The 13,818-nt window shown below is 41.9% G+C and overlaps 1 protein-coding gene across 3 annotated transcripts in view; it reads left to right on the plus strand.

Annotated features, from left to right (window-relative positions):
* PELI2 (pellino E3 ubiquitin protein ligase family member 2) overlaps nt 1–13,818 on the plus strand; it is a 64,135-nt gene that overhangs the window by 26,928 nt on the left and 23,389 nt on the right. The window contains exon 3 of one of the 3 annotated variants that reach the window (XM_039552577.1): nt 13,028–13,135. The exons of 1 other annotated variant lie outside the window; for it this stretch is intronic. In XM_039552577.1, the coding sequence (XP_039408511.1) occupies nt 13,028–13,135 (108 nt within the window). The remainder of the gene's footprint in view (nt 1–13,027; nt 13,136–13,818) is intronic. One more of the 3 variants, XM_039552578.1, reaches the window with a different exon arrangement.

Genomic DNA, 13,818 nt, shown 5'->3' on the forward strand with positions numbered 1-13,818 from the left:
GCTAATGCTTTTTGGGTGGTGGATCTAGCAGAGGTAGGAGAAGCCCTGATTGCCTCCACTGGCTTTGTCTCTGACAAATGGAGGCTTGAATAAGGTGCATGGCTGGTTTTGTGCTGATTGCATTAATGCAGCAGCTCAAGAGCTGTAGCTGTCACCAATTTCAAGTTCGTGTGTCAGCCTGAACACTGCAATAGATGGTAAGAGGATGCTTGTCATGTTCCATTGTCCCTACTGTGCAGGTGTCAAGGACAGCTGGAGTAGCAATGGCTTCAGTAGTAAATTTAGCTCAGCTAATTGCATATGAATCACTGCCTTTTGTTTTTTCCACTAAGCACTTGTTTTTTGCCACTCTGCCTTCTGAGGTGCTGAAGAAATTTCAGAAATGTTTGGCCTTCTGAGGGTATATGGGTGTATTTGGGGGGAAAGCAGTGCCTAGGGTAGTAAGTCTCAAGTTTTTTCAGAGTTGTCATTGTTAAAAGAGAGATACGTCTCTTCAACATTCTGCACTTGACTTTAAGACCTATTTTATTAACTCTGTGCTTAGGCACCATTCAGGAAATTTTGTGATGTCCCCTATTTGACAAAATCAGCCTATTTGAGACAGACCTTTTCCAACATTGTCAAAATTGGTTTTACTGTAAGAAAGAGCTTAAAACTCTTCTGGTGTCCTGAGCTTGTCTGTGTGAACCTGTCTGGGGTAGGGGTTTGGTGAATGGGGGACTGTGAGTCTTCATTAACTGAGTATGGATCTTTCTCAAGGTTTTAATAATCCCCTTTGCTGAATTTGAGAGTTTCTTTCCAAATCATCACATCACAGGAGAGGCCATTCCTTTCCTTTTGACATGGGTCTCATGATGAAGAGAGAGGTTTATCAGTTATGATCACAGAATTTGTGAAAACCTTCCTCTGACTGCCAAACTCATAGGTGTAAGTTTGCTGTTGGCTCATCAAAACATACTTAGGGTTGGTGATTTTTATTTTCAGGCTATTGGAGCTGTTTAACAAAATCAGAAGTTAGTTGTAATGTTTATTTCATTTAGTTGTGTTGTGTTAACTGTTGCTTTCATGCACAATATTTAATGCTGTGGAACTCCAGTCCGAGTGTGCTGGTGTCTGAAATGATTACAGGGTTTACTTGGGCAGAAATTTTCCAATAAGTGCTGAACTTTACGTGAGAGTGGCATAAAAGGGTTTTTTTTCAGAATAATCACCTGGAAATGATGGGATGCTGAACTGGACTTTACTGGATTTTGGGAGGAATGGGGGAGGCTTTTGTAAGGGTTTTTTATATTTTGGGGGTTTGTGACTTTATTTGTGTGGGGGTATTTGAATCTGAAAGGGAAAGGGGAGTCTGTGACTGAAAACTAAACCAGCTTAATATCACTGTGGAGTAATATTTAAGGCCAGTATGTTTTTCTTACAGATCCTAAGCAGGTCAATAATATGCTAAATAAAATTGTACGATCCCAGTTTCTGCGAAGCGTGGGTGTTCCTGGTCCAGTACGCGTCCAATCTTTTGATTCAGTGGACCATTAGGTTAACATTTGGCCCTGTGCAAACACAAGTGAATCTTCATTCCTCATTCCTCTTCTTCATGACCATCCTCTGGCTTCTTGCTGGACGTTGTTAGTTGGAGTTTTTTGTGGGACAGTGGGGGAGAACTCCCCCAGTCTCGTATGAGAGCGGTGCTGGCAGCTGGCATTAACACTGAGCTCACTGGTGTTGCTGGACACTCTGATTATGGAATCCCCCATGACTTCAGCTCTGCAAGCATTTAGATTTCTCTCTTGGCTTCTGATGCTTCAGAATTACTTCCATGAGTGTGAAGTTTAGGGAAATGAAGAAGGGGCTCCATGTACGTTAGAATTACTTGAAATATGGCATTAGGAAGCAGAAGTTGTTGGCAGTAGCCCTCCAAGATTCCCTAGGAGTACTCTGGAAGCATGACTGAATTCCCTCATTACAGTGTGGATGGTAGTTGAGACTTTCCAAAGCATTAAGTCAGTGGGCAAGAGACTATAATTGCTGAGCACTGGAAGTACTCCTTCCTAACAAGGGAATGTTGTGCTTTCCTAAGTGATTGCGTGCCTAATAGTGACTCCAGAGAAGATTCCAAATGCCTTTTGAATTGCTGCAGACTTGAAAAACCCCACCTTTAATACTTTTTTGTGGTAGTGTGTCTTGGTATTTATTATGTCTATCTTTCTTAGGATCAAAGTTTTCCTTTGGCAACCTGTGGTAGATAAAGGCAACCTATTTTCTCCCCTATGAAATTACTATTTCAAGCTGACTGAGGAAGATCTCTCTGACTTCCAACTCCAATTACCTGCCGAGTTGGCTTCTGCTTTGTGCTATCACAACAGCAGCTTGGATAGTCACTGGCTGGGTTCCTGCAGCTCCAATCAAGTTTCCTGCTGCTGCTGGAGAAGAACAAAACGCAGCCATACGAATAATTATTAGGTCGGGGAGAGAGCTGCAATTTGTGCTTTGAGTGATGAGAGAAAATGAAAGTATAGGATTCTTGTGATTAGTTATCTACTGTAGATATTGCATCTGCTTTGACGTACTTTGAATTGGGAGTAAAAAGGCCACAAATCCTTTTGGCACTGACAGCTTTTTGATGTTCATTCTGAATGAGAGCTGTAGAGCTCAGCTGCTGTCGGGAGGATGCTGTGTCTGTCAGTGGCTTCTCTCTTTCCTGTTGGGCTTATTTATGGTCTAATCAGTTTATGGAGCACTAATTTGTTCTGAAGTAACTTAATCGCATAGGTGTCTCGAGAGCCCTGGGTTGTGCAGAGGCAGCTTTTTCTTGGCTCATCAGACTGAGTCTGCTTGAATAATAGTTTCCTTGGTGTAATGTCCTTTTTTTCTATTAAATGAGCATTGTCTTAACATGCTAACTCCTTACCCCTGTGCCCTTGTAAATAGCAGGGAATGGTTAGGCAGGAGAAAATGGTTGCACCAATTTCGCTTCTAGGGCTTAATAAATAACAACACTTACTAGGTTTGAAACCCTCCCTCCTGAGCTTTTGGGTCCTATTGACTGCTCAATGCATGTCAAAGGTTTTGGAAAATCATTTTATAGTGTTTTCTAACAAAACCCAGATGTTTAGTGAAGGAAGGGGAATTAAAAATTGCTGAGGTCTACAACAATTATTTTTTTATGACTTAACGTTGCTTTTTGTTTTCATGCTTTCCCTTTAGAGCATAAAAAAAAGATCAAAAAGTGCTTTCCTTGTAAACTCTCTTTAAACTACATCTGCTCTAAATCAATATTTTAGAGCAGATTCTACTTGAATGTGGTGCCCTTTGAAAGCAGAGGAGGATGCAGTGATCACCAGGGCTGGTGTCAAGAAACTTGGGAACATTTCATTTCCCCATACGCTTCCCCTTGGCTTCCCGCAGGGAGCCAGGCTGTGGAGCCGCTGCTGTGCAGGATCTGTCACTTTGCAGCTTCCTTGACCATGTCAGAAATAACCTGGGGGGTTTGAGCTTGTGATAGTGCAGAACCAGGGAAAGGAGAGGCTGCACCTCAGCTGAGGTTTAAATGCTGTAGTGTAAGGTCAGACACTGCAAATCTTGCTGCCCATCACGGAATGTCCTCGATTGTTTGTGCCACGGGAGAAGCGATGAGTAGGATTTGTACTGGAGACGGCAGAGCCACTTGTTTCACTGGAAGATGAAAATTTTACAGCTTGAGCCTAATGTAGCATGACTTGTTTAAAACTGTCTTGTTCCGGTTTGACTGGTTCCTGCGTGCTTCCCCACCGTTCCCCGGAATTTAGAGTGGAAATTTTGGACCACCTGCTGGATCAGTGGTGAGGCTCTGTCCTGTTTCATATTTATTCTGTTTGGACTCTCAATTGAGACTGGCTGGAATGGATCTGGTCTTAGAAGTGCATGTCTCCTGAGAGCTGGGTTCCCTAAAAGTCAGGAAAACCCCCCAGGCTGGTTTTGGATTAAATGAAGCCACATGGCCTGAGCGTGCTGTTTCTGCCTGTGTGGTGGTACTGCCTTTGGAACTTGTTGGGGATAGCTCGCCCTGCAAGTTGGCATTACTGAGGGAGATTCTCAAAGAGTCTTAAAGTGATGGGGATCTGCGTGTGGGGTTCCAGGTGTTTGGGTGGGCTGTGCTGGAGCACAGCTGGGAACAGCTTGATGACTGCAGGGGCTTGTATACAACTATTAGAGCCTGGGACTGTCAGCATCTGTAATACAGGAATTCCTCTTCCCTATATAGGTTGTTTCATACTCAAAAGAAAACGGCATGACAAAGGGAACATGCAGCTGCTGATGGATGTACTTTTCCTGTTATCTCAATCTAATGTCCAAATGAAATTGTCTTACATGGATGGAACATTGTGTTTTGGAAAAGTCAGATAGTCTGTACTCAGTCAGAGCAGTATGGAATTGCTCTCCTGGAACGGGGGAGTTGGAACTGCATCAAAGAGGAGATGAGACTTCTCTGCTTCAAGGCTTTGTTGAGAGGGGCAGTTATTTTGAAAGCACAGAAAGCAATTCAAGCATCATGGGCCAACAGTAACTTTTCAGAGAAACAAACAGCTGCTACTCCTGTTTTACAAATTAGAAAATATTTGTTTTCCAGAGTGCTTAGAGATTTTGTTGATGGTAATAATAAAATCTAAATATTTCTCTTTTTGGGAGTCTCTTATGACTCCATCTGTAAAATGAGTAATGTTATCTGTTTGCCAAGAGAAAAACTAAGAAGGGTGACTCTCTTGTGACATTTGAAGATTCTTCTTTCCACTCTGTAGGTCTCTTGTCTGAGACATGTTTATGCTTTCTTTTAGATGTAGATTTACTTTGTTTTGAGATCTTACTGGTTTGCTCCTATTCAACACCAAAGATATTTTAGGAGAAAGCAGGGAGTACTTTTCCTGATAATCTCTTTTGAAGGGATGTATCCCCAGCAAAGTGCTTGTGGTGATGCTTCATTTGCTGGATGCTCCAAGCTCTTCAGCTCTGTGTGCAGAAATTTATCTGGCAGTCATGAAGCAATTCAGAATTCTTTAGCACTGTGGCTTTGCTTCTACAGGATCATTATCTCTCTCTCTTTTTTTTTTTTTTTTTTTTTTTTTTTTTGGATCATCCATGAGGTGTCCTTCCATGAAAACAAATGAGTCCAGCCACTGGACCTACATCAGAGCTTGTTCTTAGGTGACCTCTGTGTCAGACTGAGTGTGTTATGTACAGACTTGCCTTGAAATTCTGCGTGCCTCTTGTCCATAGTGATTCTGCCGGTACTTCAGGAAATTCTGGACTCTGCAGATGCCTGCTGTGAGATAATGCTTGTGGTAATCTATACTTTGGCCTTCTAATTTCAGCAGCAGCAGATGCCTATCGCTTTGACTTGAGGAAGCTTGTTAAAGGCCCAGCACTGCCAGCTTGCTCGGTTGTTCAGTACTCTCTATTCCTCCAGCTCTGAGGGACTCTCTTGTGCGGAGTTCACCACAGCCAGAGAATGATGGATGCTTTCTTTTCTGCTTTTTGATACCAGCAGGGAGGGGTATCACTCCCTGTCCACCAGAAGAACTCTGGACATGGTGCGCTGAGCTCAGGATTGCACATTCCCTGTGAACTCTCACTCTGGGGACTGTGGCCTGGCACTTCACTGAGAACAAGGCCAGTGTCTGAACAGTGATCTGTCTCAGACTGGGGTCATCCTGAAGTGTTGCACTTGCAGCCTTAGATGTTGGCAACAATTGGCACTTTGGTGGTCCCCAAGATTTTCCTGGGAACCTCACCTGTTTTTTAAGTTTAAGATACTGAGAGACACTTTTCTTTCTCTTTTGCCCTAACCCAGGATAAGAAAAGGGGAAGCAAGGACAGGTTTGATTGCTATGTATTTAGTTTTCTTTCATTAATCTCATGTGGCCAAAGAAACTCTGGTTCCAGGGCCTGTAGCTGCACAAGTCTGTTTCTCCTCCCAGACCTCACAACTGATTGAAGGCTTAGATGACAAAGCAGTTCCAGTTTGCAGCTTGGATTACTCTTGTGTCTAAAACAGTTCTGATCAGCATTGGTTAGGAATGTTCTTGAACAGGGGAATCTGAAAAGAATATGGAACTTCCCTGGTGAGATAAACCACATTTTATACTTGTACTACAGCAATGCAGATTTCTGGGTTTTATTGCTAACCTCAAATCCCAGAGAAGTTTAACTGAAGAGATGCTTTGTTTTGTAGTATCAGATGACCTCTGAAAATCAGGACTTTTTGGGACCAGAGCATATGCATTTAGACCTTGGGTGATCAGGGAATTTCTGAACCTGTAGCAGCTTGCTTGTTCTCCAGCTCTTTGGGAATTTCTGTGGAAGCTGTTCTTTGGGTAGTGGGTTACAGCCTCCGAGGATTAGAGCTTCTAGAAGGTTCCCTTCCCCAGACAGTGCTCTTCCTAACAGTGCTGTTGCTGAAGCTTTATTTCAGCTGAATGAGGTTATTCCATCTTCTCTCTCCCCTGTTTTTATAAGGTTTATGCATTCTTGAATGAATTATCTTCTCATATTAATACAAATAAATTTGTAGGACCAGCAACTCCCCATCTCTGCCAAAGGTTTGGTGAACTACTCCCAGCTGTGTAGCTCAGCCACCTGAAAATGTGCCTGGCTGCTTGGGTGGACCTAAGCCAATCACACAGATACCAACCAACCTCTCTCTTTGGAACTCTTGTCTTCACAGTATTTTGACTGTGCATCTGGTTAGCATACAGCCTGCTCCTAAGTCCAGAATTCCAGAAGAGGTAATTAAAGAGATCATACGGTTGAGAGAAGGTGAGGGAGAGGTGCTTTTTTGTGCTTGAGGTTTTTAGAGAGCTTGTGAGTGTTATTAAAGCAAAACTTCTGTACTGTATAAATGCAAAAAAAAATTTGTGTGAATGATCAAAACCAGCTTCAGCGCTTATGGGCTGATGTCTGTAGTTTGCACCTTTGAGGATTTATATATACAGGCATTACTAGTTCTGAATTTCCTACAAAGGTTTGGAGGGAATGTTGAATAGGACAGTGAGAGCAAATGCACGAAAGCTGGAAGGAGGCCTGAAAGGAACTTTGGGGAGGTTTTGTGGATTACTTTTGACTTGTAGTCTTTCTGTAATGACATTTACCGTTATAAACTTCAGACAATAGGCTACTGTGTAAAATATGCAGAAATTTTTCCTCTTCCCTGTTATCTCTACATTAGCATTTGGTTTTCCACACCTCTCCCTTCTTCAGCCCACCAAAGAATCTTCCACTGCTGAAGGTCAGCAGTGAGGCAGTGCCTTGGTGGTCCAGGTGGGAGGCAGGGAGGGACAAAGCTGGCCTTGCTTCAGCATGGGCAGCTGCTCCCAGTTTGTTCCCTAAGAAAAGCTGGCCTTGGAAAGCTGGATTGCAAAACTTGCAAAAGCACATAAAGTGTTCTCCCTAATTCATCCCTCCCCCTCAGAGCTTTCTCAAATCTTTGTTTGGTGTTTTGTCACAAAAATTGACTCTGTTGCTACTTGAGTGTAATAAATAAACTGCGCAAGTCAAAACAAAATGTTTGCAATTTTGTGCAAGAGACAACCCATGCTGAATGTCTTAAAATATCCTTGTGTTATGATCTTGCCTGTTACTGGGAACTAACTCTTTAACTCTTGTTTCCATGGTTAAAAATATCTTGGTTATTTAATGTTGTCTCTTGGTATCTTTGCACTGTAGTAGCAAATACTGCTGGGGTTGGGAGTATCACTGTGCCATTATGGGATGCATCCAAAAACAGGGCTCTTACGGAGGAACCGTTTTTCCATCTCCAGATGAAGATGTATTTGCTGAATGTAGAGGTAGGGCTCTGATTTTTCTCTGACTCCTGAGAAATTCTGTGTAGAAAATCCACTGATTAAAATTTAGCCATAATGGTAAATAAAAATCTATATGGGCATACCAATACAGCATGACAAGGGGAAACACCATCATACAGTGTGGCAGTATGAATGCACTGAGATTTTTCCAGGCTGAAGTAGTAATTGATTTTGATTTGGTGGCAGTGAGTTACCTCATTTAGCCTTAAAGACACTAAACCACTTTGAAGCAGGAGTATGGAGGCACCTTTCTCAGTCAGAGGCTTTGATGGCTTCAGACACATCTGTGAAAAGGAGAAGATTTTGAAATTTAACAACTGATACTTCTGCCTCAGGTTGGATTGGGGGCTATGCAAATGCTGAGAGGTGATAGTTGCTTCAACAAATGGATGCTACAGCTTCCATGGAGCTCCAATCCATTCTGTTCCAGAGTGTGCCAGGTAATGCTGGGCTGCAGCATTCGTGGTGGAGCAATAACGTGAACTGGATGATCTCTGATACCCAAAGAGTCTTGCTGCAAGGGTATCAGTCCTGCCTAGATTTGTTGTGAATAAGGCATTTTGCACTAGGTAAAACCCCACAGTGCTCAAGGTGGATGCAGTGGAGACAGTCCCTCCCTTTGGCAGCCCAGCTGTGCCAGCCGCCCTTGCTTGTGGAGGAAGGAGTGTCAGGGTCATGGAGGCTGAGACTAGGAGCCTGTGTTGGAGCATTTGCTCTGTGTGGGAAGATGCTGAAGGCCTGTGCAGGTTTGGGCTGTGCAGGGTCAGTGGATTCTCAGGGGTGGCTCAGCTGAGCAGCACATGCTGGTGTAGAGCACATGGATTTGGTCAAGGCTGCGCTGACTCAGATGTGTCCAGAAGGTCATACCAATTTTGGTATCTTGATTGCTGATACAACCCTGGCTGAAGGTCACTCCAGAAGGAGCTCGAGCAGTTTGTGTACATGGGATGTTTGACGTCTTGGGAGCCTCATGTAATCCATTGTCCTTCAGTCATTTTTCTGCCAAAACCTTGAGTGTCTGCAGAGTCATTTTCTGTACTCCTGCCAAGATTTGGATACTCTTTGTTTTGAAGTCAAGGAAGTTGTCTTCAAGGAAATGTCATACCCAGAATCATTTGTTATTTGTGCATAAATGGTGCATGGGCTTTTTTCTAGCAGTGCTTTCCCAGCTTTCACTTGCCTACTTGTGAAATGTGTTGTTAGCACCACTAAAAGTTCATAAATCACAGATACAGATTGTATCTAATCAGCCTGTCCAGTGTTCCAGGATTATCTCAGTCTTGTGTTTCTCAGGCTTGATTAACAGGAAGGGGAGAGAGCACTTAGGACACTTGTTACATGTACATAATGTCTCTTCTTTATCACTTACATAACTTTTTTCTCCTGTTGTGTATCAATGTGTATTTGAAGAACAGTGAAGAAAAAAGATTTCTTTAAAACAGAAATCCTTTTCATTCAAATATTGTGTACTCACAGTCTCATCAGACTGGCCAAAGCCTGCACATTAATTTGCTGTGATGGTTTTCTGCTTATGTGCTTTCTTTATTTTTGTTTTTCTTTTTTTGTTTGTTTTATGCATTGATTTAGATACCTTATTCTGTTATTACTAAAATAGGTGAGTAGTGTTAAAGAAGACATACAAACTATTGGGGGGGAAATGTAATTTACAGTTATAATCCTTTCTCATGAAGCATTCACTGCTTTTAAATCTATTTATTTAGTGGCTGTTAACTATAGCCAGTATGATGATGATTGAATGCTTTTTCATGCAGGCTCATGGAGACTTGAAGTGGAATAAGATTCACCTTTGAAATTCACTGAGATAACTTTGTCAACAGCAAGAAATTGCATGCAAAGTGGAAAGGCCAAGAATGTGCTGAATATTTTGGCATCATCAGTACTGTATTAATCTAATTTCTGATTGTGCCTTGCTGTACTAGTTCTCTATTAATAATTTCTTATACTGTGTTTTGCTTCACACTGGGGGAAAACACCTTGCCTTGAAAATAGGGATTGTGGTTGTAGTAAAGTGCTTTTGGTAGAAACTAAAATTGATACCTGTCTGAGGCAGGTTATGTCTCCTTGTCAAGTGGCAGATGGGTTGGTTGGCTGTGTAAACAGCGAGAGTCTCTCTCTGATGTGGTGTTCTTGCTGCAAAGTTGTTGGGCTAGTTCCAATTTTGCCAGGAGTTTAAAGCATCAAAAATTCAAGGGGTTGCATTGAACTGTTTGATAACTGACATACAGAATGTGGCTGTGATACAGTTGTGGACGGATGTATAGTACGAACTTTTTATGAGAGGATGACATTTAAGGTGGAAATAAACTGATACAGAAGCTTGTGCTTTGTCTTCTTCAGACCTCTTATGCATCACCTCCTGTGCATCTTATGAATGCAGACATAATACAGAGTGTAAAGAAGTGGGCATTTCATTAATTGGTTTGCAAGACTGGGTTAAAGTCCTGCTGTTATTTTCCTTCCCATCAAACCTCCCCACTCCCATCTCCTGCCACTGACCTGTTTTGTGCTGCTCCTCTCCTTTGCTCTTCTGTCCCTGGGAAGTGGGGGACACCAGCAGTCTAGACGTTGGTTTTTGCTTTTTCTGGTTGGCCTATCAGTGAGATGCCTTTGAGCTTTTTAGGAAAGCATTGCTGAACATTTTCTTTTTGGAAAGAAAAATGTTAAAACCGTACTCACGGGGCTTTAAAAGAGAATTTTCCTTCTCATTTTGCATTTAATATATAAAACATGTATGCACTGTGCTTAGCACTCACTGCTGGTGTAGAGCCTTGCTCCTACTGGAATACACATGAAGTAAAAATAGTCCAGTATGCTCAATAATTATGAGATTGGATGTGTCCCAGTTTTCATTCGTAACAATCACACTTGCACTGTGTTGATCTGTCGCTCCATGTTGGTAGCATTTTGATTTTTATTTCTTCTCTCTTGAGCTGGCAAAATGAAAACCTTGTTTTTGCCATAGCGAGTTTCTTTGCTGGTGTCTGAACACAAATTGTGGCAGTGCAGCGACGGAATGGAGGGGGATGTATTGACAGAATATATATTCCCTGTAACATTAGATACATATATTCTGTATAACATTAGATCCAGAAAAGATTTTTAATAATCCAAAATGTAGAACTGTGAATTAATCTCTTCATCATTTTTGCATGCTTGTGCTCATGAAAGTAATTCAGAGCCTGATGGTTCTGGCTTAAATCCTAAAATCTTCATGAATAAACAGATCTTAACTTTGTAAAGCAGGAAATGGGAGGATTTTGTTGCACTGCTGTTTGTTCATGTTTCTGTGAAGGGGAATCCTGGCCTAGGAGACATGGTTCTGTAATTACAATATTAGTTACACTAGATCACCTCTTTCAGGTGAAAAGCAGTACTTTTCCTGCTTCGCTAAGTGAGATGCACAGAGACAAGCACTAGAAATTACATGTTACACTTCAAACTCTTCCGCTGTCTTGGTATTTTCCTTGGTACTGAGGCCTTTTGCTACTGAAGGGAAAAATGTAGGATACATGCTGTTCTTTCATAGCTCTCTTTTCCTCAAAACTATTATTATTTTCCTTGGAAGCTGGTCTGAGCAGAAAGCGTCAGTCATGGATCTGCGTGTCTGGCGGCACAACACTGATGTGTCATCTCCCAGTGTCACAAATAAAATGAATCTTTCCAGGTCGGGACAGAATTTCAGCTCATTTCTCCTGGAGTGTTTACACTGGAGAAGCCTCATAGTAACAACTCAGCTTTTTTCCTCCAGGAGGAATGTCTGCCTTTTGTTCTTACAACTCCAGCGCATTGTTCTTTTCTGAATGCCTTCCCCATAAGTGCCGTGTGCGTTTTTTGTTTGTTTTTCACTAAAAATAAAAATCTTGAATTAATTTCTGAAATGGTGTTTGAACTTCCTAACAGAAGTTAGTCAGGTTATTGTGCAGTGAGACAAAGCTGCAATTATCTCTGTCTATGTACTCCCGTGGGGCTTCATTACAGCGGCTCCTCTCTCCCTGCTGCCGTGTCCCAGCAAGGTGAAGTTCAGGATTCAACAGACACAACAAATTACTATTTTCTCTGTCTGTGTAGTATTTCATGCTGATGGAACATTTAACTGGGGGTTTGGGTTTGGTTTTTTTTTTTGCTGTTGTTGTAGTAACAGGAGGATCTGTGCGAGTTCAGACAGACCTTGTATTATTGAAACCGACTTGTTTGATAGCGATGTGGCAAAAGTATCGACAGTTCTGCTGCATCAGCTCCTCCACTGCTATCAGCCAAAGACAGGGACACTTCCAGCCCCAACACGGCTTTAAACTGCTCTATTTCTAATATTGCTTAATGTAATTTGACAGGCACGTAATGCTCTAACACTTAAAGCCTCACGCTCTAACAACAATTTCATGATGGACTAGTATGGGTTTAAGCAGGCTTTCCTGAAGTTTTAGATTTGCTGATCCAACCCTGAGGGCAAGTACTTAATGCTTCAGACCCTCCAGACTGTTAGTTACACTTGATAGTAACATTTTCTTCTTCAGGTAGTGCTTTGTATTTTCATAACACTTAAACCTCCTTTAATTTGACAATTTTAGCTTTCAAAGCTGAGGCTTGTGTGGCAGCACAAGACTGTAGTGAAGATGCATTTGGTTACAGACACAAAACCTGCTATATTTATACTTTCCACTGCATAAGATTGTCTCAGTTGGGCACCTGGTATTTCAGGACACTTTAAATAATGGTTTTTAACAAATAAATGCTCTTTTTTTTGCTTATGTGTTTTTGTGTGACATAGTTCTTTTTTCATAGTGATATTTTTGCCAGCATTTAAGTATTGAGTGTAAGTCAGGGGAACTGAATAGTTTATTCATGCATTTATAACTCCTTGTTAAGGGAATGTCTATAATATTTTGAAAAGAATGCACTTAAGTAGCTACCTGCAATTCACAGTGCTCCGTGCCTGGAAAGTGAGCATTAGCTATTGTTCAATATTTATTTTTAGAAATAGTGGAGATGTGGACGGGTCTATTCAAAATATTTTACTTAAAAGAGAGTATGTCAATATAGAGATTTGGCAGAATGCAAATCCTGGCTTTCTCAGATGCTCTCAAGCCAGGAGAAGAAGGGGAAAAAAAAATGTACCAAGACCAGTGAGAATTAAATGCTCTGGTTTTGTGCATTATTTTGTTGCATTTCAGTGGAAGATGGATTGTATGAAGGATGACCCCAACATTCTGCAGGTGGGATCTGTCATGGGGGTTGAAGACAAGGTGGAGCACCCAAGTGAACAGTCTGTGGTGAGTGTGGTAAGCAGCAAATGTGAGAAACTCATTTAGCAGGTTCTAGTCCCAAGAATTCCTTTCTTGCCTACATAATAATGTAAGGAATCTGACTTTTCTGTGTCTTGCTGAGTATAAATGAGATTTTGGTATAATAAAAGACACTTTGAGAAAGTGTGGGAGGAAGTAGTAAGGAGGAATTGCCATTCTGAACTGTTCACCCTCATGTTCTTGAAGGAGAGATCATAAATGCCATGATCAGTTCCTCATCCATTTGGGTTAGATTGGATCCCTTTTCTGTAATGAGGCATTCTCTGGGTTTGCTGGGAGCAGGAGAGAGCCTGGCTGTGCCTTTCCCAAAGGAGATGGGCATGGCAAAGCTTGCACAGCACCTCTCTGCTGCCTTTTCATCCCTCTGCACACATTTTTTTCCTGTATTTGGGGAAAACAGCAGAACAGCAGGTGTCTGTTCACTGCAGGGTTATAAGGTGAGTCCTGGTTTATTGAGGACTTCCTAGAAATACCATTTTCTAAATGAGTGTGTTCCCAAGGATCCTAAGTGGCTAAAGAGAGAGAGAGGGCGAGAGCGCCCGCTGGCTTGGTAATTGATTGCTGGAGTGAGAACAGTGGGGAATTCCTGAAGAGCTTTAATGGTCTGCTGAGAGCTGGAAAGGGATAACAAGGGACCTGATCTGTGTGCAGGGTGGGAA

The sequence above is a fragment of the Corvus cornix genome, chromosome 5 (genome assembly GCF_000738735.6).
Source record: "Corvus cornix cornix isolate S_Up_H32 chromosome 5, ASM73873v5, whole genome shotgun sequence".
NCBI classification, from domain to species: domain Eukaryota; kingdom Metazoa; phylum Chordata; class Aves; order Passeriformes; family Corvidae; genus Corvus; species Corvus cornix.